The sequence below is a fragment of the Helianthus annuus genome, chromosome 12, assembly GCF_002127325.2.
Source record: "Helianthus annuus cultivar XRQ/B chromosome 12, HanXRQr2.0-SUNRISE, whole genome shotgun sequence".
Lineage (NCBI taxonomy): Eukaryota > Viridiplantae > Streptophyta > Magnoliopsida > Asterales > Asteraceae > Helianthus > Helianthus annuus.
The window spans coordinates 19588514-19614490 of NC_035444.2; the positions used below are offsets into that span (position 1 = coordinate 19588514).

General features: G+C 35.2%; 2 protein-coding genes across 3 annotated transcripts; both read left to right on the forward strand.

Moving 5' to 3' along the window:
* The first annotated feature begins 2090 nt into the window (after positions 1-2090).
* LOC110894315 lies at positions 2091-8462 on the forward strand. 2 transcript variants are annotated; one of them, XM_035980823.1, is made up of 11 exons: positions 2091-2457; positions 3344-3435; positions 3647-3754; positions 3838-3920; positions 4090-4223; positions 6074-6123; positions 6370-6462; positions 6629-6720; positions 7703-7809; positions 8270-8316; positions 8396-8462. In XM_035980823.1, exons 1-10 carry the CDS (start codon positions 2194-2196, stop codon positions 8309-8311), a joined length of 1065 nt encoding a protein of 354 aa, XP_035836716.1. In that variant the 5' UTR covers positions 2091-2193; the 3' UTR covers positions 8312-8316; positions 8396-8462. The 2 variants fall into 2 exon arrangements, with proteins under 2 accessions (XP_035836716.1, XP_021997213.1); XM_022141521.2 differs by having other exon boundaries at positions 8270-8451.
* Positions 8463-21575: 13113 nt separating this feature from the next.
* Positions 21576-25662, forward strand: LOC110896468 (putative NAC domain-containing protein 94). The gene is made up of 3 exons (XM_022143799.2): positions 21576-21819; positions 22037-22341; positions 24749-25662. Exons 1-3 carry the CDS (start codon positions 21636-21638, stop codon positions 25514-25516), a joined length of 1257 nt encoding a protein of 418 aa, XP_021999491.1. The 5' UTR covers positions 21576-21635; the 3' UTR covers positions 25517-25662.
* The last annotated feature ends 315 nt before the right edge of the window (positions 25663-25977 follow it).

Here is a 25977-nt window from a genome sequence, read left to right on the forward strand (position 1 = left end):
TTCTGTAAAACGCAATAGAAAAACCACCAGTTACGTAAAACGCAATGAAAAAAAAAACCTAAAAAATGACATTTTTCTAAAACGCAATGCACCAAAAACACAAAGAAATGACTTATTTGTAAAACGCAATGGACAGAAAACACAAAGAAATGTCTTATTTCTAAAACGCAATGGACTGAAAACACATAAAAAAGTGTTTTACCTAAAACGCAATGCACAACAAACACAAAAAATGTCTTATTTGTAAAACGCAATGGCCAGAAAACACAAAGAAATGTTTTATTTGTAAAACGCAATGCCAGAAAACACTTAAAAATGTCTCATTTCTAAAACGCAATGACCTAAAAAAATAAAAGAAAGTGTTCTCTGTAAAACGCAATAGACTGAAAACACCTAAAAATGTGTTTTACCTAAAACGCAATGACTAAAAACACTTCAAAAATGTGTTTTACCTAAAACACAATGACTAAAGATACTTAAAAATGTGTTTTTTCTAAAACGCAATAGCCATCTCTTATTTCTAAAACACAATGGGCACATAAAACTGTTTGTGAACTGTTTTTGAATTGTCTGTGAACTGTCTGAATTGTCTACAAATTACTGTCTTCGAAATGAGTCAATTTCTGGAAAATTAATTTTTCTGATGCGTTTTTTAGTACAGCAATTTAATCGAAAAAAGCCAGGGGCTCTGCCCCTTGGACCCCGCCAGGGGCAGCCGCCCCCGGACCCCCGCCAAGATCGTAAAACGCAATGACTAAATAAAAACCCAGATCGTGAAAATGAAATTAAAGAATTTCTTACATGGATCGAAGCCGGGTTCTTCATCAATTGACGAAATTTGAATGATAGAAACACTTATCAGCGATTGAATCGAACAAATCAAGTGATTATCTTCAAAATCATCAGAAAAAACGAGATTTTGAATGAAATTAAACTGGGTTTTCTTCGAAAAAAGCTGAAGAACACGTTGATCGGGTGTTGAATCATTGATTGATAACAAAAATCACACTATAATGTACTGATTATTGAGATAGTAAGTGAAGAAAATGATGGAGATGGTGGGTTTTGAAGTAACTGGGGAGAAGAAGGAAGAAGAAATGATGAGATTGACTAAAATACCGTTTCTCTTTATTTTAAAATTTGCCACATGTCATAATCCTATGACTTCCTATCCTTCCTAGCGAAAATTAACTTCCTATTTGATCTTTTCCCTCAAATTCAATTCTAATTAACCAAATGCGACCTTAGATTTAGCCTCACGATTCACAAGCCACTATGGATGTCAAATATCAATAGAAACATTAAATTGACAAAAACGAATAAAATAAAAGTCGAAACTCGTTTTCTCATTAATCGCATCCAACATATGTTCCACTCATGATTGTGGTTATTGATTTGGGATCAACAGAACTCCACTCATGATAAATGCTTGATGAACTATGTGTCATTATGAGAGGTCAATGTGCAATTGATCATGGATCAACTATTAGGCTGCAAAGTTAAATGTTTCAAATATTGTTTAATTAGCACAATATTAATATGAGGTTGGGTGTGTGTTTGATGGATGGTCATCCATGGACCTGCTACATTTATTGGAAGTTTTATATTCGTTATCTATTTTTACATAAATCAATACACTGTTTAAAATATTTTATCTTACAAGACATAAGTGGTAGTGTAACACAATAAGAGATTTTTGATAGCTCTAACTCAAAATTCATTCGAAACTCGCTAAAAATAGTTTGAAAAAAACTCGCTCGAAATCACACCGTATATCTTTCAAGCCAAGCCAAGCTAATCATTTAATTTCAAGCCGAGACAAGCTCACTTATTAGTTAGTATGACTTGTCCAATACTCTTACATGTAACCATAATATTTTATCCTCTCTCTTTGGTCTTTAAGCAGAGAAAACCCATTATCTAATTTGAACGTAATACAAACTGGGCAACCGAATCAAATCAAACCAAACCAAACCAAGTTTTATGATTTTATATCAAGTTTCAACTCAATCAAGTATTTCGAGCCAAGCTGACTTGTTTATATTCGATCCTAAATAATCCGGTGAAAGTTTAGGGACTAAAAAAGGTACAAAAGTTAAACTTGAAGGGCATAAGAAAAACTTATCCTTAACACACCCTACCTTATCCTGAACTTGCAACGGTCTCACAAAGTCACCGGAAAACTCATCCCCGATGGCATCTCCGATCACCACCGCCACCTCATTATTCTCTCAATCTTCATTATTATTCACACTTCCACTTAAACCTCAATTTTATTCATCCAAAAACCTAATTCAATCATCTCACAGAGCCACCGGTAACGCTTATACGACGTCGTCATGGCTTTCAAACCGATCTTCGAGGCTTCATCGTTTAAATTACAGACATAGAGATGCTTTGAAGAGAGGCCTGTCTTCCGTTTGCTTTTACAAAAGTAACAATTCTTCAAACGGCAAGGTAATTAGGTTTTTTTTTTTTTTTGAAATTGTTAGTGTGTGAATTGATATGAATTGAATCGGAGAGAATTTGAATTCGGAATTGTGTGGATTTGATTTAGTTATGACGGAATTCGTACACTTGTTCGTGAATTTAGGGTTTCATGCATTCCTAAGGTAGGATTCGGTTTAAATAGTGAATATATGTTATGTAATGGTGTTTGTAGGATCGGTAATCCACAGTTTCACATTGAATAATTCGGATCTGTTTATACTTTGTGCCGATTTTGCAGCTAAAAGCGTTTTAATCTTGTTTAAGTTAGAGGATACTCACGTAATGAATGGATTAACAGCTGTTTTCTGTTATTAATTATGTGAAATTTGTAGATTTGCAAGTTTTGATGCTTAGGCATGTAAATGAACCAAACGTTTAATGACGAACAAACATGAACAAATCTTTTTGTTCATTTAGTTAAACGTACGAATATGAACACATTCCTTGATCGTTCATTTATGTTCGGGAACGTTCGTTTATGTTTATTGTATATTAACTTATTCGTAGGCTCATTATAAGTTATGCTAGTTTATGAAATAAAGAGATCATCCTACAGTTTAGTAAAGTTTACTTCTAATTGGTATTTGCTCGGTTATGTTCATCAATCTATGTTTAGTGATGTTTGTTTGTTACATTTGCGAGCTGTTCGTTTATACTATTAACAAACGAACATGAACGAACATGAACGTTTTCATTTTTTAACGGACAAACATGAACAAGAAAACCATGTTCGTTTAATTGTTCAAGCTCAATCGTTTGTTCAGTTGAGTTAAACGAACGAACATGAACATGCTCCTTTCGTGTTCGTTTACAAGTCTCATTATTCTGACTAAAATGGTGGAATCGTATCTAGGGAAGTGAATTGAGGTGGCCAATCCTGCAACGATGGGACGTACCATGGGAGTGGTATACCGTTTCACTGACCTCACTTGCTTGTGGATTAAGGTGTTATTCTAAGCTCATATGCATCATACTATCTTTGTTTGCATTAGTCCTAATTCCTAAACAAAAGTTCTTGCTAGTGATTAAGAAAGTCTTTTAGTCAATACTCAATAGATGACATTCGATAACATTATTGATTCGTATTAGATATAAGATACGCAATCCTAGGTGTCATTAATCTCTTATCGAAGGTTTATCTTTATCCTTTATTCAGTTTTGTTTTGACAGGGCTTATAGCGTCAGCAGCTTTACCGTATCTTGGCGTTCAAATCGGAGAATTAAGTCTGGATGAGAAGGCTCAACTACTGTTTTTTGACCAGGCGTATGACTTCTTCCTTTATTTTAGTCTTTATCTATAATTTTTCTTGACGAAATTAAGTTATCTCGTTCGCTTATTATTTTCAGCTTTGCAACAGCTGTTGTACTTGCAACACTTTATAGTATAACCAACAGAAGTGAACAAAATCCCGACAACGTATATCGCTATGGTAACTAACTAACTATCAACGTTCTATAGCAGTTCTGCTATTATTTTTTTTGACAGTTTTTCTTTTTAATGAAATTTTGTCCTTTTGAAGCCTACTTTATCTTGTTATAACATATTGGTGTTTTTTGATCTATACAAGCGTATTGATTTTTCGTTTCATTATGCTGTAGATTGGAGGGATCCTTTCAGTCTTCAGAAAGGATGGCTATTATGGGCTGTAATTGGTCTTATTGGAGCCTTGGTTACTATCTCACTTACAGGAGTTGCTATGTCATTTCTCAATGGTGAACCGCCTCAAAGAGAGGTCAGTACTTTAATCTATACTATACAGTGGCGGAACTAGCCCAAAAAGTTAGGGGTATCCTATTTTTTTTTAGGATAAGGGGTATCCTATTTTTTTTTAGGATAAGGGGTATCCTTTATATAACGGAAACGGAGTTGAGGGTATTTTTATACTACGAAAATTGAGTTAAGGGGTATTTTTACACTACGGAGACGGGGTTGAGGGGTAGCCCTTGCTACCCCTACTAACACTATAAGTCCGCTACTGATACTATGCATAAGACAAGGGCATTTTAATTTTTAAGATACCCAAAAGTTAAGAACTATTTTTTTTGCTTTAATGCATAAGGTACAAATTAAAATGAGGGTAAATTAGTCTTTCAAACACTAATTACACTTTAATCCCCCATCTTAATTATAATTACACTTTAATCTCTCATCTTTAACAAAATTATAGATAATTAGTTAGTAGATACACTTTACCCCTTATAAAAAACTAACTACCCCCACGATTTTTAAACGGTCAACTTTTTTGTACGTTAATATTTTTATTACACCATAAAAACGAGTATTTTATTCTCTTTAATTTGAGTATAGTATTGCGATAGTTTTTTTAATTAAAATGATTGAATCGTCAATAGTGTCTAAGGGTGAGCAATAACTGAATCGTTAACCAAAACCGAATCTAAAACAGACGAAACCGAACCGAAATTACCCAAAAACTGAGTTAACTGAAAACCGACTAACCGAAACCCGAATTAACCAGAACTGATTTTTGTACCATCATTTAACAAAAATTAACCGAACCGAACCATTCATATTTTCATATATTTCTAGCATTTATACCTTCAGTCATGCATTACATATTTATACCTCCATTTTATGTCTTTATACATCCATTTCATGTATTTATACCTCGATTTCATGTATTTCTAAGCAAAAGTTTTAGCCCAAGTCTGGTTTTGGCTATTAGTCAAGATTAAAGAAATCAAAGCAAAAACCGTCAATCTAACTGATTAACCGAAACTGATTGGTTAATAAAATAAGCTAATCGATGACTTCTGTTTCGGTTGAGGATAATAACCGAACAATGCACACTCTAGCATTGTCTGTGTTTCCCGCCGCATCGCGCTGACACCCTTCTAGTGTTATATATATAAGCCTCCCTTTTCCACTTTAAGCTATAATACATATTTCCACAATATAAATTTCCAACATTGTTATGCATAAAGTAGTTGTACTAGAGGCTTAGGGGAGTTTTCAAAATAATTTTGATATTATACTAATATATTGTTAATGCATAAAGGAGTTGTACTAGAGGCTTAGGGGAGTTTTCAAAATAAATTTGAAATTATACTTTTAACTTTTAATCCAACAGTATTCATCTTTTGCAAATTTAATCTCACAACTTTTTTACTTTAAACTTTGGCCTTCTACTTTTCATGTTTTGCAAAAAAAATTTATGTTTCGCTCGAAATTTTGCGAGTTCACACGGCGCAACGTGCGTATATGGTTCAACGGTTTTACGTTTTCTTCTAAATTTTGCGACTTAACACGACGCAAGGTGCGTGTGTGGTTCAACGTTTTTACGTCGTCTATTTTTTCCTGTTTGACAAGTTCGTCGCAATGCACGGGTTCTAAATTGGCTTAGTTATTACTTTCCATACTTTACGTTTCGATCTAATTTCTTCACATTAACACGCCACAACTTCAGTGATGGTAGTCGTTGTCGGTGGTGTGGCATTGGTGCTATTTCTCACGGTTTTACACCCCCACCGCAACGCGGGGGGCGGGGGTTTAATACTAGTTATTAATTAATAAGTATTAAATGTATAACAGTTAATTTATTTTGTTTTATCCACTTGATTTCAGACTGATGCTCTTGTTCGCTTACTTCCTTTGATCGGATCCTCAGGTGTCAGGTATATTAATTATTTTACAATCTTTCTCGGTAGAAATATATTATATCATCATCATCATACTCAGTTTATCCCACCAATAGCAAAGCTAAGGTAGGGTCTGAGGAGGGTAAGATGTAGACAACCTTACCTCTATCCCATAGATATAGAGAGGCTGCTTCCAGTGAGACCCCCGGCTCGATAGAAATATATTATATATTTTTATGATTAAAAGCTGAATAAGCTTCTGTGTGTGTATTTGTGTTTTAGCACTGCATACTTGGTAGGCATCACAGGTGTCCTAGCTCCGGTTTTGGAAGAAAATGTGTTTCGTGGCTTTCTTATGGTGGCCCTTACTAAGTGGTATAATCGTTATTCAGATCTTTTTGTACGTTTTTTTTAATTTTCTAAAGTGGGTATTATTATTATGACAGCGATATTCTATTATACATCTTTTTTCTTTACACGTATGTATGTTTGTCTTTACATTAATACTATGTAGTGATCAACTGATCATGCGTGTTTGCAGGGTGCCCACACCGATCTCGATCATTATAAGTGCTGCGGTATTTTCAGCTGCGCATCTCACTCCTGGGGAATTTCCGCAGCTCTTTATACTCGGTATTACTTCTCTATACTCCAATAAGAAAATAATAATTCTAAAATTAAGCGTAAAATGCCATTTTCGTCCCTGAGGTTTGGCAAGTTTTGTGACTTTCGTCCAAAGGTTTGTTTTTTCGCATCTGGATCCAAAAGGTTTGAAGTCGGGTTTTTTCGTACATAAAGTGAAAAAGACCAGATTGCCCTTTAAGTGAATACTTGTACATTATGCTAAATGCTTGTACATGAAGTGAAAAAGATCGAATCTCCCTGACTAACGGAGAAAAATGGATGGAGTTAACGAGCCGGATGAAAATGATAAGATTTCAAACCTTTTGGATACAGATGTGGAAAAACAAACCTTTGGACGAAAGCATAGTTGTTAATAGCAGCTATAGCGACCGCTATAGCGCGCTATGTAGCCATGCGACGTAGTGTCGCTATATGGGTTATAGCGATAAATAGCGAAGATAGCGATTGTTTTTTTTTTTTGATGTAAATAGCAATTAGATATAGCTATAAAATAGCTGGATTTATAGGTTTTTGTTAAATATACATGTAAAATAGCATATATACAAGGTATTTTGATGTAATATACATATAAAAATTTTCAAAATTCTTTTTCTAGTGTAACCGCTATTTATAAAATAGCCGTCGCTATTCGCTACGTAGCCTATAGGTGCCTTGTCGCTATTTGTCACTATTCGCTATTGACAACTATGGACGAAAGTCGCAAAACTGGCCAAACCTCAGGGAAAAAAATGGCGTTTTACTCTAAAATTAATGCCGAATTTAAAAAGATTTTATTGCAAGTTCAATGGTATGTATTAGGAAGGAAATATAGAAAAGAGAATGTTAGATTTTGTTTTAATTAAAAACCGTTTTTTTTCTTGGTCTTTGAGTCCTATTTTAATTTTTTCCTGTACCACATAAATGAGTTATGTGAGAGCTACAGACTGAAAATTAAATTGAATATAAATTGAATTCTGTAATAATAACATAGGAGCTGCTTTGGGGTTATCATATGCACAAACTCGCAATCTTCTCACACCCATCACAATACATGCTTTCTGGAACTCAGGTGTCATCTTGTTGCTTACCTTCCTTCAGGTAAATTCTCAGTAATAGGGTTGTCACTCCATGTTTTGACTGAATGGGTGGGTGTGGTCGTATTTGATTAATGATGGCTTAAACAGGTTAAATATTAAAAGGTTTAAACGGGTCAAATAGATTATAAGTTAAAAAAAGTGGACCAAAATCATATTTCGTACATTAATTGTTTATGAAGATGAAATAACGGACCAAAATTTGTTGGTGGGCCGGATCAACCGGTTTTGACCCGAGTCTGTTTTGACGTGGTACCCAACTCATCCATTTCTACGTCTTGAAATTGCTTCTTGTTGACTTTATATATACTTTATCTAGTAGAAATATCACCTGAATTGTGGTAAAGAGTCCTCAACAAAATAAGTGTTATCCAATGTGATTTTGGATATGAGATCATGATGTATTTTATATTTGATCACCAAAATTGGTGCTAAAGGGTTTAATATTCTATTTTTTCATGTAGATTCAAGGATATGATATCAAGGAACTATTGCAGGTGTCTTGATATATGTAAGCAGATAATCCAATGTTATCTTCCTTTTTTCATCTTTAGAAAACAGGTGTAATTTTGTTGTATATGAATTCAAAGTTGCAGAAAATTATATAGCATCTTTTAAGAAGTATATGGATGGAGCCTTCATGGGATTAAAATTTAATTAGATGTAGTGGCGGAACGAGATTTTTTCAACTAGGGTGTCACAGTAGAAGTTCCTTTTTTACGATACAATCGATTCAACTACTTTGCCAACCACAATTTGCGTGGTCAAACTATAAGAAAACGACAATGCTGGATACCCTTGTCAATAGAAAATTTTGCCGGCTGAATGGTCAACCACTCAAAATTAGATATCCATATCAATTATATTACAATTAGGGGTGTAAATGTTTGTCATAGTAGGGGTGTAAAAGGAGCCGAGAGCGATCTCTCTCTTGGCTCCTTTACTATTTAATAATTATTTTATTTATAACATACATATATAATTAGTTTTAATTATATTTGTAATTATAATTATACAAACAACGTATATATTTTTATAATTATATTGTTTTTATTATTTTAAATAAAACACGTTATATTTGTTTAAATTTGAATAGTTTAGGCTTACGAGTTTGGTTGAGTTGTATATGAAGCTCAGGCTTGAGCTCATTTATTCTCTGCTGAGTTTGGTCTATTAGGAAACTGATTTTGAGTAAGCAACTCGGCTATATTGTGTCGTTCAATCATTAAAAATGGCTGTGTTTCGGTATAGTCACCTGGTAGGGCGTTAGCTGAGGATACTTAAAAAGGGATGTGACATGATGGGTTTTTTTTTCTTTCTTTCTTTCTTTCTTTCCTTTTTTTTTTTTTTTTTTTGTTGTTGTTTTGTAAAACAACAAAGCTAATTACATAATGTAAATCGAGACCAAATTAAATAATTTATTATTACTTTTGATCAACATATTTAAAATGTCTATAAAACTGGTCATTTCTATAAAAACTTAATTTTTTTGAATAAACTTAATTTTTTTTTGTATTTAGTGCATCATTTTTTTAATCAATATGAGTTCATTTTTTTTTTGTGTTCGAGAGTATCTACAAGTTTGAATGAATCCATCGGCCCACGAGTATATTTTATCATCATCCACTATCATAAATTTCACTGCCCCTTTACGGTTTAAACCTCCATTTTTTGGTTGTGAAACGCACCTAACCATCAGGATGTGACAAATATAGGTTGTGGTATATTTGTCTCCATCCTCTCCAACCTCGTTCCCAATGGTGTAGAGCGACATAAACGCTACCACAGGGCCATAAACGAGCTATAAACGCCCTGTTGGGCATTGCCAGAGTTATTAGAGAAAAACATGTTATATCACTATGTAAGACCGCTCGCAATAGGGGCTTAGGCTCTCAGTCATTGATGTGACAACGGAGGATATCGAGTCCCACGTACGACTCATTGTGCAGCTTTGTCTATAATGGTTTTTGAGGATCGGATCATGCACCGAATGAGGTGTGAAGTAGGTTGGGTTCAATTCATATTTTAAATTTAGTTTTCATCTTTGATTGAGATTGATCAAAGCAAAACCCTCCCCCTGATGGAATTGACCAAAGGGAAACCCGAGAAAAACCAATTTAACTAATGAAATAGATGCACGAATAGATGAAAGAAATGTGAGGAATGCTTGAAGGTTGAAAGCCATGAATTTGAAAAAAAAAATGGATCCATTAGAAAATTAAGGTTGCACGTTTGGAGGCCAAACCTAGGTCAGTGATGAATGCTTGAAAGTCATGAATTTGAAAAAAAAAAATGGATCCATTAGAATATTAAGGTTGCACGTTTGGAGGCAAAACCTAGGTCAAGGAAAAGACAATAAGGGTTTATAACGAGGGCTAATTTTTGGAGTTTTCACCAATCTTCAACTTCCCAAGATATCATGTTTGACTCCAAGAAAGTGTTGTATAAACTATCATTTATACAAAACATCAGTCCATAGGGTGTTTACTTGGTGTTTTTTTAACGAAAAACATATACACACTCTTAAACCTACTTTTAAATATACATCATTTTACTCATAATGGGACTTGAATCCTCAACATTTTGAAGAGATGACATTTTAACATCTTCATACCATTAGATTATATGCCTTTGGTGGATGTTCTATTAGTGACTCTCAAACCGCCCGATAGTTTTTTGTAGTTTGTTTTTGCTTAAAAAACCTTGAGTTGCATATACACATACGTGTACGCACATAACACACATACTGTGGAATCCCAAACCAAACAGATGACGTGTCCGTAGCCGGAGATCCACGATCATTTGCCACTCATCGGACTATCCTAAAAAAAGAACACTGTTAGTTTCGCCACGGAGGAACCTTGAGAGGAGGAGGGGGGGGGGGATAATACATGACCAAGCCCTGGTGTAAGAATAAGTCTCGTGCCTTGGTATGGATTTAGGGTAATAATAAATTGGTCGGATCGTAGTTATGATCTCTAAATTGAATGTGAGAATTCAACGCTGTGGAGAGTTATTTCTCGGTGGCATAAAATTGTTTTTTGATAACTTACCTTCAAATGATCTCCTCTTTTGCTTATATGAATGAGGCTCTTCACCAAAGGTGGCCCCTCACCTGTCAAGGACAGTTGGGTGATCTACCAGACAACAAGAATATCCGGGTATTAACAGAGGGTTGTTCCCCTTCTGGGATCTTTTGAGATCCTCCTCATTAATGCATGCTTTTCCGTCAAGCAAACCGGCCGCCCATCGTGGTCTTCGATCCTCCCTGTCATCCACGCCCTTTGAAGCATTTAATGTGGGTGAGGAGTCACATCATGCATGCTCTATCGGAACAGTGGATAGGAACGTTGAGCATGGGCGAGAAAAATCAGTCTTTTTGACCAAGTCCTCATTTTATGAGACTGGTTAAAGGAAATCTCATGTTGGGCCTGAGCCCATTTCCTTAGTAGGAAATCAGAAGCCCAGACGCGTGAGTCCAGGAGCGACTCTTGTCGTCACATACCTATCTATTTTGGACAATCCTTTAACAATGACTTATAAAATAGTTATTGGCAAAACACTTCTGTTTTACATAATTGTTTAGAGAGTGGTATCTTAAATCATATGTTTTTTTTAAGTTTGAAGCTTTTTGTCACACCCCAACCGATGGCGGAAATATCGGAGTGAGACGGAAACGAGATTGCAAGAGACTTCATAACGACTAATTGTGACAATATTTAGATAATTCGAATTTCATTGATACTAAAATGGAAATACATTGTTTGAAATGGAAAATACAACAAGTTGAAAATAACGAACAACATGAAACAAAAACATAAGTTTAAAATCTAGGCGTGTTTCTAATCTAGCCTAAATATGTTTCTTCAATCATCATCGACTAGTTTCCTGCAACATGTATTAAAATAAGGATCAACAAAAGTTGGCGAGTATACAAAAGTTTAATTACATAGCATAATTGTGAATAATAGTTGTCTCATATCCAAAATGGTAAATTGCACACATTGTTCATTATCATACCAACATGTGTTATCTATAAGTCAAACCAAAGTGTACCGCAATCGTGCATACCATTGTCGCCAAAACGACAAGGTTGTAAAATAGTTTACTTAACAATACCACAAGAATACGGGCGGTGCGTTAATCCTATAGCGCTATAATTGTTAAGGTAGGCTTGCAAAGTTAATAAGCATATAGAACGCAAGTATAACATAGCATGCGATAACAAGAATAATACAAGCATCAAGTTATTAACGGATAGAGTATGTGCGTAAACAAGTTTAATTGTGATTAATGATTAGTATAAAGTGTACATGTTGCACCCAAAGTGTATAAAAACGAAAAAAATGGGATCGGGTATACTCACGGTTTTGCGTAGTAATCCCGCGCACGTGATTTGAAGCATAAGAGAGTCAAGAACACCGAAGTCACCCTACAATGGGAAACAAAGGTGTTTGAGTATATGGAATTTGTGGAGAGTTTGGATTCAGAATTTAATATAGAAAATACATATACATGAAAATATATCTTGTCTAAATACTTGTTTGGACACTAAGTTTTCATGTGTTTTCATGGATCCTAACTTGCCTATTAGAATCTCAAACGAGGAATTTAGAACAAAGATAATATAACCTAAGTTCATGACATCTGACCATAATCCGGTTAGTATCAAGAATACAGTTAAATACATATTTTATATTATATTGTATTGTATAGTATAGTCCATCATGTATAATCATATAAATATGGAGGTAAGATTAATCTCATTGTATGTTTCACCAAAGCACAAAGTCAGCCACTTAGTTGATGACCCGGTTGGTCATGAATAAAATAAAAGTACAACTAACTAGTTCGTCAAGTAGCCAAGTAGGATCAACCCGCGTGTTCCATACCCATCATGGCAAATGTTGGAGGTGCGGCAGGGTTGTGTGACTTTGAATCTTGGAAGCTACTTGGTGTATGAAAAGTGTGAACAAGTGAGGTTTTGTGGAACTAATTCAAATAACCAAAGCTTACATGGTTCACACACAACTCATGCACAAGGCTTTCAACATAAGGGGTTGAAGCTTGGATGGTTTTCCATCACTTAGAACATTTGGACCGAATTTATAATAAGATTTGAGCTTGTGTTCTTGATGGAAATCAACCACAACACAAGCCGACAACTATGAACTAAGTTGGGAGCTTGGTGGGTACAAATTTACACAAAGTTCTAAATCAAAGCACCAAATAAATAAGAATGTAAATTTGCAACAAAAAGTTTACAACTTCTTGGACCTCAATGTGGTGAGGTTCCACTTTAGTTTGCCAAGGCAAACTTGTGGAAACCTTCCTAGAGGTTATCCAAGAAAGTTAGAGAAGAATAAAGAAAGAAAAAAAAAAAGAGAATTTGTGAGTAGAAACTCATTGTGAACAATATGGAGATCACTGTTTGTAGCTTGGAACACTTGAGAGAATGTAAGGATTTGAGAGTGATTAGAGTGTGGGGAAAGGATTTAGGAGTGTTAGGAGGCTGGTATTTAGAAGTTAAAAATTAGGGTTTGGTATTTAATGAAGTGGATGGTAGTTTACGGTTGAATTAATGTAGAAACTATTTAAAATATCTACTGTGATTATTGTGCGTAATAGGTTCGTGTGCAGGTAGTCCCCATGAGAAGGTGGTCTCGTGAACACGAAGGCCACCTTTTGGTGCCTTCGTGTAGGTGTTTCACGAACAAGGGACGAGGTGAAGGTCCATTTGAAAGGGGGTGACATGAAGGCCATGCTACCTTCGGGTGGTTGTGGTTTGCGAAGGAGGAAGGGGGCACGAAAGCACCAGCCTTCGTGTTTGTGTGTTTTGAGTTTCATGTGGGGGCCAAAGCCCACTAAGGGCGCAAGGCCCAGTGGCATGAGGCTTAGTATGACGGGTTGGGTTAGGCTAGCTTTCACAGCATTAGCTCGTTTAGTATATTTGTAAGTTCATGATTTATACTTACCGACCAATGTTCATCCACACACGACACATTCCCGTATCAAGGTATGCACGAGAGTTAATCTTACTGGTGACTAGTGAGTATACCATTTATCATCTGTTTTCAATGTATATGATGTGAGATACTCACTTATTCGAGGATGAATACAAGCCCTATGTGATTAAATCACTTATTAATGAGGAACTTGATATTCGATGCATGTAGGGCACAAGAGCAAGTCCGTGAACAGGTTAGTACCATCGTACCGACAAAGAGACGAACTTGACTCTCGGATGATAAATGTGATTTAGAATCACTTATTCGGGGGTGACTGTGATATTTTATCACTTATTGATGGTCGAATGCATTATGCATTATATACATGTTTGTATGATATGTACACGTATGTATGGTATCATGGAAGTTCTAGACTTTCGTCCCCGTTATTTTCGGTAAAAGAATCAACCATGATACCCAGATGATAAACAGCATAAAGACCACGTATCTCAGAACCTCGGCAATCTATCAAACGAAATTTCAGTACCAAGACCATATGCCAATGAGCGGTTCCCACACAGTCTTTAGTCAATTTAGGTTTATATCACCCTACACACTTTAAAATGATTGTGAACCTACCGATACATCTTATATAGATCTGCTTATCGTTTTTCATTTTAAGTTCAAAGAGCTTTCGACAGACCACTGATTTACTATCATTTTCTCTTTTTCTCGCTAGGAAACTCATTTTTGTTTTTCTATTGTTTTTGTATTTTTCTGATTTGGATTTACTCCCCCTAAAATTCAAAAAGTAAATTGAAACTTTGAAAAACATCTTTTTGGATTTTCTTAAGAAAAATATTCACAAAACGATTTCCCGACGTGAATTAACTCATGTTTTACCTCGATGCCATTTACCAAAATTAATTTAATCAAAATTGATTTATCGAATTTTGGGAAAATGAGTCAGCACGTTGGTAGTCGGTGTGGACCAAGACAACATTGACGAGTTTCATATTGAAACAATCACGTGTGAGGTGATATTTGAGATCAACGTGTTTGGTCAAAAAGTGCTATAAAAGATGTTAGTAATTCATAAAGCAGCTTAAATATTGACAAAGATATGAGAGATTAGAAATTCAAAACCGTAATCCTGCAACTGCTTCGTGCATTGCCAGGAATCTGAGTGCTCCCCCAAACTGGATATCCACACGGTGTGGATTTCAAGGTCGATTTTGCAGCTACTTCAGTTAACTTAGAAATCTCTTCACATCAACAAGATCAGAAACCTCCGGGTCCGGCTGGTACGTGGCAAAGGAGCATGTGGGAAAGCTTGTACACATCATCATTGGAAAAGCTTGTCTACATTCTTCATGCGTTGAGCCGTGTTTCCTTCTTTGATGCTTGTTCCCGATGGTCCACACCTTTAGGGAAATCACGTATGGCACTTGTCTTTCGTTCCATCCAAAACTTTGTTTTCAACACTTTTTTGCACATGTCTTCTTCACTTGCCTTTTCCTCCTTGACTCCTTTTTTATATTCAAAAAATTCATTAATATCCTTTTGCTCATCCTCTGTTATCTTAACGTTCTGCTGCATCATGTAATAATACCATTCAAATAAGTCCAAGTACTTGACATATATTAGCTTTAAATTGTTTGCATTACTCCACAAATGTTCAAGTTTCAATGCTATTACCACTTTTCTTCACTTGTTACTTGATCAAATCCACCCTCATTGTTTACAATCATATATAAATTGATAAGATCCATTTCTGTTCCATCAACGACCCGTGGTGGAATTTCATCCTTCTTCAAAATAGTCAAATACTCTTGAATGAACTAAGTGATAATTCATGTAAACTCAATTCTAAAAGAAAGTTTGTGCTTCATTAATCTTTCATGGATTTTGATGAGCTCTAAGAAATCTATGCAACTTTCCAACGTATCTTCCTTGTTGATTTTCGTGATTCTCCCATAGCTTTGTTTTTGTAAGTCACACTTACTCTCGTAGTTTATCATGGATTATATCCAGGTTCTCTTTAATGCAATCCAAATAATGAACTAACGATGTCTTTTCTTTCTTGAAATATACTCCATCTGAGGCTTATTCATCATTTTCATCAATCTCCTTTGGAACTTTATGAACAATTCCAAACCTTTTCCCTTTCGGTGTTTCTCAAATTCCCTCACATATTGTTCTTTAGTGCATGTTTGAAGTTTCCTTTTTCCTTTGAATGTGCTTGGTTTAGCCAAGTGTTCTTAAAACTTGTCTAGAAAATCTTCCTTAAATTCTACTTCGCTATTATCAAAGACATCAAATCTTTTGTTTTTCCTCTCAGACATTCTTCCCAACGTACATCTCCATTGATAAGTGTTTCTATCCTTTCAAACAATAGTTTTTCCAAACTAAGTATGTTTTTTTTCCAACTATGGTACATAACTTACACACGGTAGTGTTTTCATTCTTTTCGTTACCGGTACCTTTACTTCCTTGATATCGTTAATGATAACAAGAGTTTGTGTAACTTTGTATGCCTTGATCCCAAAAATTTTTTATTTGAAAATTTTAAACACATTCTTATTATCGAACATGTGCTGTTTTGCCTTAGGATCAACGTACCAAATGTAATTAGAATCTCCTCTGTTGGTTCCATTAACCAAATAATTAGTATGATCTAGAGAAGGAATAATATCAACATACTTACGTGGGCAAATCATTGCAATATAACCAAATTTATCACAAATGTAACATCGCACCCCTTGATGAGCTGTCTCCGATGAGATGACGACCCATGCGCAATACTTTCCCCTCTGCCACTACCTTAGTTTTGTCTTCTTCCACCAAAATCAACATCACAATCTCGTCCTTCGTCCATGTTCTCGAATGTACCCTCCGTGATGAACCCTGAAGTGTCCGATTTCATAACCTTGTCACCACCATAAACCTTGCATCTTCTTGATCGAAATCCGGGTATGATTCAGAGGCATTTTATACCAGTTTTACAAGGATCTTCATCGGATTCGAACAAAGAATCATCATAATAATATTCCATTTTGTTCATTATTCACATGAACAAAAAACATCACAACAAGTATATCGAGATTGACAAGAACACTAGTTATAGAATGAAATTGATTTGATTAAGATTGACTTCCTGATTACAATGATCGTTTTTAACACCCCCAAATAGTAGGCAATAAGTCATAATAGAGGGATGTACCGATTTGTGAATTGGTTTCTTGATAACTGTCGCTACTCATGCCCCGTACAACATATCACACAGAATTACCTAATGGACTTCTAAACAAACTGACTCGATAGTCTTATAGTATGGTACATAGCCTGCGACCCAAATAAACATAAACTTATTGTTTTTAATAGACGCCATTAATTATGCCCATATTAATTGTATTGTAATTAGGTTCATTGTATGATTTATCTCCATAAATAGGAGATTGCTTTGTAACATTATATAGGGATTATTGTTAATGAAAGAGGGCAAGGAATTATTATCATTCTACAATTAATATGGGCATAATTAGTGACGTCTATTAAAAACAATAAGTTTATGTTTATGTTTATTAAAAACATTCTTCCCAACGTACATCTCCTTATTTATTTATCATCACGGTCATGATATCGCCTATCTTCTAATCTATGTGGACGATATCATCCTCACCACTTCCTCTGACCAACTACGCCAACGGCTCATGACTATACTTGCAGGAGAATTTGCTATGAAAGATTTGGGACCCTTATCCTATTTTTTGGGCATCTCGGTCACTAGAACGGGGGACACACTGTTCCTATCCCAACATGCATATGCCAAAGACATAATTCATTGTGCAGGTATGGATTCTTGTAAACCGGTAGCGACCCCGATAGACACGCAGAGCAAATTGGCAAGTGAACCAGATTCATTGTTTGATGACTCCACTACTTATCGAAGCCTTGCAGGTGCATTACAGTATCTCACCTTCACAAGACCCGACATAGCATATGCCGTTCAGCAAATATGTATGCACATGCACGCCCCTTGCAAGGCTCACTGGAACGCTCTTAAGCGTATTATCAGGTACTTACAAGGCACTGCTAACTATGGCCTTCATCTCAACTCTTCGACGGCACTCTCCATTCGTGTCTACACTGACGCAGACTGGGCTGCCTGCCCTGATACTCGTCATTCCACATCCGGTTACTGTGTCTATCTCGGCGACAACCCGATTTCATGGTCCTCTAAGAGACAATCCACCATTTCCCGTTCTAGTGCTGAAGCCGAATACCATGGAGTTGCCAACGTCGTCGCCGAAATATGTTGGCTGCGAAACCTCCTTCTTGAGCTTCATTGTCCTTTGAACAAAGCTTCTCTAGTCTACTGTGACAATGACAGTGCCATCTACTTATCAGGGAACCCGATCCAGCATCAACGAACCAAGCACATCGAACTTGACATTTACTTCGTCAGAGAGCACGTTCAGAAAGGTTTGGTCTGTATTCTTCACATGCCTTCTCGATTTCAGATTGCTGACATCTTCACCAAGGGTCTTCCTCGAGTACTCCTCGATGATTTTCGATCCAGTCTAAGCATTTGTTCGCCTCCCGCTTCGACTGCGGGGGTGTAATAGACGTCACTAATTATGCCCACATTAATTGTATTGTAATTAGGTTCATTGTATGATTTATCTCCATAAATGGGAGATTGCTTTGTAACATTATATAGGGATTATTGTTAATGAAAGAGGGCAAGGAATTATTATCATTCTACAGTTGTGACCCATACTATAATAAACATAACTAACTAAAAGCCCAAATCGTGTTATGATTAGAATTACTAACAATCAAGTCAAAAACATTTTTAAAATAATAAATTTCTTTAGAGTTTGAGTTTGGCAGATAAAAGCTAAAATTAGTATTTCACTTATTTTGCTAGAGAGAATTAATACAGACATCAATGCATATTGTCCGCCCCTCTCTATCACACGTCGATCTTAGAATCCTTCCTTCCAACACTTTGACCTTAATTTTAAATACACCTAAACATATTCTTGAGTAATACTTTTGAGTCTACATCTTAAAGAGGAAAAACAACAGAAGAGAAGATCAAGTAAGACTCAAACCGCCTTCATATATTGATTATTCTTTTTTTTTTTTAACGACATACGGTTAGAATGTCACTTGATAAATATTTGTAATAGGTGAGCACTTCTTTAAATGCTAGACGTTTGTCAACGATCCACATTCACTTTCTTAAAGTAAAATTTATGAAAATCTAAAGAAAAATTTACGAAACCAAAATTAAACAATTCACTTTCCTCAAGTCCCCCTACACATGTCGTATGCCATATCTAATTGGTATTCATATTCACGTTAGACCAACATAGATATGAGTTGATCAAGAGCTCGCTCTTTTACACCACCAAGTACATATAAGCAACTAGCGTATATTGCAAACCCTAACCCTAGACATACCCTTTTACGAAATAAGTTGAAGAAAGTAAGGGTCAAATGGTAATTCATCATATACATGATATTCTATTTTCTTGCAAGTTTTAGATATTGAATGAACCATTAAATAAGTCACCAGTGTGATATAGCGTATGACAGTGGGGGGAATCTTTAGCGGTCTAAATGGCCCTTAAAATATTCATATAGTTCTGACAATTCAATGGAATAGAAGCTTTGAAGGAATGGAATAGAAACTGCATTATTCGATGTTAGAATTCTTATATCATTAAAAAAGGCTCTTAAACATTAATTAAATGACAAGATTAAGACTTTGTGTGTGCATAGAATTTGGCAAGTAAATATATATAAGTTTGAGCTTTTGTGGGTTTCCAAAGTCCACATTTACACATAACTCAAAACCCCAAATGAAGCTCATTAAACAACGCATTAAACACCATTTTTTGAGATTTTGTTTTGTCTATATCTGCCCATGATTATATTTGAACTAATATGCATTTAAAATTATGTACATAACATATTGAGGTTATATGAAAAAAATGAGATATAGTGGAAACACTGGAATAAATGGGTTCCACCAAAAGTCAATCTTTTTGTATGGAGAGCGGTGAAGAGGAGGATTGCGGTAAAGGTGGAACTAGCACGAAGAGGTATTCAGTTGGGAGATCGGACGTGTTCGAGATGCAACAACGAGGAGGAAACGGTAGAACATCTTCTATTAAATTGCTTGAAATCTCGGGCAATTTGGTGGAACATAATGTTGTGGTTAAAGCTCCCGGTACAAGAAGGTATTGAATCATGTGAAGAAATATTGGATCGGATAGATAATTTCAATGGATCAAAGGTATGGAAGACGCTAATCAAGGCCATCGTCATGACATCAATGTGGCAGATTTGGAAGTCTTGAAATGAGGTTGAGTTTAATAGAAAGGAAGGTTCAATATCGAATACGGTGGACGGCGTATCTATGGATCAAAGAAAGAGCAAAAATGAAGGATTTTGTATGGGACAGATGGAAGGATTTCAACGTAAGAGATATAATGAAGTAGGGTAGTTTTGTTTCGCTTGTATTTTATTTCCTGTTTTCTTTGCTATTTGCTTTCTGTACTTTGGGTTTTACAGCTTGCTGGCCCTCGTTCTATAACCATAGAATTTTCGCCGTTCAAAAAAAAGTTAAATTAATAAAAAAGATGATAATCCCAAGCCAACAAACAAAACTAATCCCTTGAGATTCATCATTTTGGACTTCGAAACATAACTCCACAATAGGATTGCTAGGATACATGCATGAAAGTTATAAATAGTCATTTTATCCCAAACAGACCAAGGAAATTAATAAATATTTCATTTTTAACACCGAAGATTGTACTAGAGAAATTGACTAGCAAGAGACTAAAAAAATCAGATACCCATAATGCCTTTTTAAAAAGGCTACGTTTTAGAAAATTAAATTACAGTAGAAATACCAATCTAAAAGGCGCATTATAGTCCTGTTCTTGATCCAAAAGGAAGGTACTTGACTTAATCACCCCTTGGCTCTCAAGATGCGCGGAAATCCGACCTTCACCCGCCAGAAGACACGGCAATGGAATAATCGGTAAAACCTCGCCTCCCATCCAAGACAAACTAGCACCACCCGTATTCGCCCTTCACCTGGATGCCTCAGAAAATAATAGGAAGAGTGGGAGTCAAACCTGGGTCACAAGGAACAACAAGTCTTTCCCCAACCACTCCACCACTACCTCATTGTCCTTTGGGATTTTTTAACGACAAATTTCTTTGTTCCTATCGTCTGTGACACTTGAACTGAACTTCTTCCTTAGGTGTTTAAAGAGTTTGTCTTTGCCAATGTACCATCACCGTATTGGTGTATTATTTAGTAAATTATGGAAATAATATTAAGAATATATGTATGGATACAATATTTATATGGATAAAAGTTTCATACACCATGATATGGATTTTCAAAATCTTGTTCTTGAAGAAAGGGTTTTTTTTTTTTTTTTTTTTTTTTTTTGATAAAAACCCATTATTTGTGTTTCTTGGTAATTGTTCTTTCTTTTAAAACAATAATTTGAATAATCTTTTTCCATAAACGTACTATTTTTTGGGTTAATACAGCCAGATCCTTGTAAAAACCAGCTCCTTTTAGTCACCTGAAAAAACGGCTGATCCTTCGGAGTCAGAACCCTATTAAGGAAGCATATATTCTTCTTCATATTAACTAACCTTCCCACTCACTTTCATCTCCTTGTCTTCATGTTTCTTTCTCACTTAACCCTAAAACAAGAAAACCCTAGTTTTCAGTTCATCATTTTGTTTGAGTTTTGTGTAGTTTGATCAACCTTTCTTTTCAGGTTTCAAAATCTAAGTTAAGAGCTTTGAGTAACTTTAAGAGCTAAAAAGGTTCTATATAATGGAGGAGAGAAGTGAGAATGGTGAGAAAATAGAGGACATCATGCTACCAGGGTTTAGATTTCATCCTACTGATGAAGAGCTTGTTGGGTTTTATCTAAAAAGAAAGATCCAACAAACACCACTCTCCATTGAACTCATCAAGCAACTAGATATCTATAAACATGATCCATGGGATCTTCCAAGTATGCTTCACTTTCTTGTTTTTATCTCACGATTTCAAGATTCTTTTTGTATTCATCTTTCTTCATGAGATATATTATAATAGTTCACTTTCTTGTCTGTATCTCATGATTTCAAGATTCTTTTTCCTTTTTCAATGATTTATATTCACCTTTCTTCATGAAATATATATTATAGTTTGTTGACAAGATTGTAACTTTTTTCTTTGTCAAAATTTAGAGTTGGCTATGACTGGAGAAAAAGAATGGTACTTCTACTGTCCAAGAGACCGTAAATACCGAAACAGCGCACGGCCTAACCGTGTGACCGGAGCCGGGTTCTGGAAAGCCACGGGTACCGACAGGCCGATCTATGCATCGGAGGGTTCAAAATGCATAGGCTTGAAGAAATCACTTGTGTTCTACAAAGGGAGAGCTGCAAAGGGTGTCAAAACTGATTGGATGATGCATGAGTTCCGGTTGCCTTCTCTCACTGATCACACGGCTCCTGGCAAACGTTTTCTTGAGAAAACCATTCCTGCCAATGTAATTAGTACTTCCAACTCCCTTTATCTTTCTTTTGTTTATGTTTACATCAAGTAGATCACATATATATATTATCACCTAGCTTTTACATTACATAATAAAGAAAATATATGATGGTTTGCACATGCATACCCATTCATTGCAAATATGTTACACTACTAATTTGTTAAGGGTCTACATATTCACACACCCAATTGCCTATTTCCACACCCTTCAAGACGCCTCGTATAGACGTATACGAGGCGTATAACCTTTCTCAATTTCCAAGAGAATCTCTGATTATGTCATATTTTGTCTTATTTGCCTCGTATATGCCTCGTATAGGCCTATACTGGGCGTCTAGGCGAAAAAAGACTATTTAGCCCCTGATTTAGGCCTATACTGGGGGTAAATTTGTCTTCTCTTATATGCCTCGTATAGGCCTATACTGGGCGTCTTGAAGGGTTTTTTTTTTTTTTTTTTTTTTTTTTTTTTTTTTTTTTTTAACAAACATTTTATACAATATTAATCGTTTTAGCAAACTTTTATACAAAAACAAGTTTTTTTTATTTTAAATAATTAATATTAGGACCCCTCGTTGTTGTTTTTTTGAGTTGAAAAATGGATGTTTTGATAGGGTAATTTGATTGTTTTTTGAGGGTGGTGTTTTTTTGAGTAAAAAAATGGGTGTTTTGGTGGGGTAATTTGAGTTGTTTTTTAAGAAAAGTTTCATTTTTTTATAAAAATAATTTACCGTTTTCAAGATCGGCCTTTAAAAATATTCGATCGTAGAAATATTACATTGTTTTTAACATATAGTGTGGTATAGGTCTCGTATAGGTCCCTTATAGGTCTTGTATAGGCCTTTCGACGTATACGGGCGTTGTATCATATCCTATATTATGGTATCGTATCGTATTGTATTGTGTCGTATAGTGTAGTATAAGTCTCGTATAGTTCTCGTATAGACCTATATGGCACCTATACGAGACTTATACTATACACTATACGATACAATACGATACTATCGTATCATATAGTGTAGTATAGGTCCCTTATAGGTCTTGTATAGGCCTATCGACGTATACGGGCGTTGTATCATATCCTATAGTATCGTATCGTATTGTATTGTATTTTATCGTATAGTATAGTATAAGTCTCGTATAGCTCTCGTATAGACCTATATGGGACCTATACGAGTGTTGTATCGTATCGTATAGTGTATAGTATAAGTCTAGTATAGGTCCCCTATAGGTCTTGTATAAGCCTATTGGCCTAAACGGGACCAAAACCACACCTATAGTCCTATACGAGTGTTGTATCTTATCCAATAGTCTAGTATCGTATTGTATTGTATCGTATCATATCGTATCGTATCATATAGTGTTTATAGTGTTGTATAAATCTCGTATAGGTCTCGTATAGGCATTGTATGGGTCTATGGATGTGGTATCGTATCCTATAAGTCTCGTATAGGTCTTGTATAAGTCTATCGTGTTGTATCGTATCATATAGTTTAGTATAAGTCTCGTATAGGTCTCGTATAGGCATCGTATAATTAACATTAGTGTTATTATAATTAAAATGAGTTTCTTATAATTAATATTAGTGTTATTGATATTAATATGAGTTTTTTATAATTAATATTAGTGTTATTATAATTAATATGAGTTATTATAATTAATAAGAGTGTTATTATAATTAATATGAGTTTTTTATAATTAATATTAGTGTTATTGATACTAAAATGAGTTTTTTTTAATTAATATTAATGTTATTATAATTAATATGAGTTATTATAATTAATATTAGTGTTATTATAGTTAATATGAGTTTTTTTAAAATTAATATTAGTGTTATTGGTATTTAAAAAGAGAAAACAAAAAAAAAACAAAAATAGACGCCCAGTATAGGGCTATACTGGGCGTCTATGAGGACCAAAAGACTATTATACCCTTGAATTAGGCCTATATTGGGGGCAAAACAATCAAATTACCCTACCAAAACATCTATTTTTCAACTAAAAAAAACCAACGAGGGGTCCTAATATTAATTATTTAAAATAAAAAAAACTTGTTTTTGTATAAAATTTGATAAAACGATTAATATTGTATAAAATGTTTGTTTAAAAAAAAAAAAAAAAAAACCCCTTCAAGACGCCCAGTATAGGCCTATACGAGGCATATAAGGGGCAAAGGGTCACATATGAGGCCTATACGAAGGGTCCTATACGCCCAGTATAGGCCTATACGAGGCGTCTTGAAGGGGTCAAACCAGAAGTGACATGAGTCAGACACTGATTTTGATGTAACCCTATACGCCTCGTATAGGCCTATACGAGGCAAAGGGTGTCTAAATAGGCAGATAAGGTGTCCAAATAGTCTGACCCTTTGTTAATTAGCTAAATTTTTGTTTCAAAATTGTGTAGGACTTATGGGCAATCTGTAGAATATTCAAGAAAGCAAGTACAACTGCTCAAAGAACCCTATCTCATTCATGGGTATCTCCAATCTTGCAAGAAACCCCTTCTTCTGTTCACAACATCCTTACTCATCAAGGCATCTATAGCAATGACTTGCAACATTCATCCATTACTAGCTTCTCTGGTAATATGGATCATAACAACATCTCTCTTTACAAACCTTTTAATATTGACCCAACAACCCCTACACTTACTACCATTAACAACAAACCTCCTCCAAGTTCCATTTCTAGCAGTGAAGAGCTTAATTATTCTACAAACTATCCCTCTTTGTTGCATGAACCAAACTACGGTTCTAAATCATCGACAGTCGATGTACCATCTTTGCAGCTAGTTAACACGCCTAATTCCATCTTTGGATCTTTTGATAAGGCAGAGGGTTTGGACTACATAACAAATGGGTCACATCATGATCATCAACAATATTACAATGGTTGCTGCTTCTCAATCACTAATTTACCTGTGGAAATGCAAGAAAACTGTGTGAATGATGTTCAAGAGCATGTAGGGTCAGCTGGTATGACAATGATGAAGAGTCCCGACGACGGCGTTGGCACACATTTTGAGAACCAATGGGGGAGATCATCTAATGGTGGTTACCCTTTCATGAGTTTGCCATTGGGATTGCAAGATGCATGGAAATCTAGTTTTCTTTGTGATTCTTCAAGTGAGATTTCAAGTGGTTTTTCTACTACTAGCAAGTGCTATATATAACTAATTAGCTAGTTTGTTAGTTGATTAAGGGTTTAACATAGAATAGAAGCACTCTTTTAGTTTTTTAGTTTTTCTACTTGTAGTTCTGATTTCTTGGTTTTTGAAGTTTAGGAAAAATATAAAGTAGTGCTAATGCACATCCTCAAGTAGGAGTTGCTTCATAACTAATTAAGCTATTTTAACATTTTGATTGTGTATGCATTCTCACCCTCAACTTCTTTTGTGTCTCGTTCTCTCCAATCCTTTTTCATTTATCGGCTTTAGATAGGTGGTCGAGATGGTAAACCGCATGTTGACAACCATTGGGGACCGTAAGGTTAACACTAAGAGTAGCAATTTCTAATGACTCGAAACACAAGACAAAAGTATAATGTTTTGGGATTAGGCATCATAACCCATTTGATAACCATGTTGTGTTTTGGGTTTTACCTACATAACTCGATTGTTAACATATCATTTTC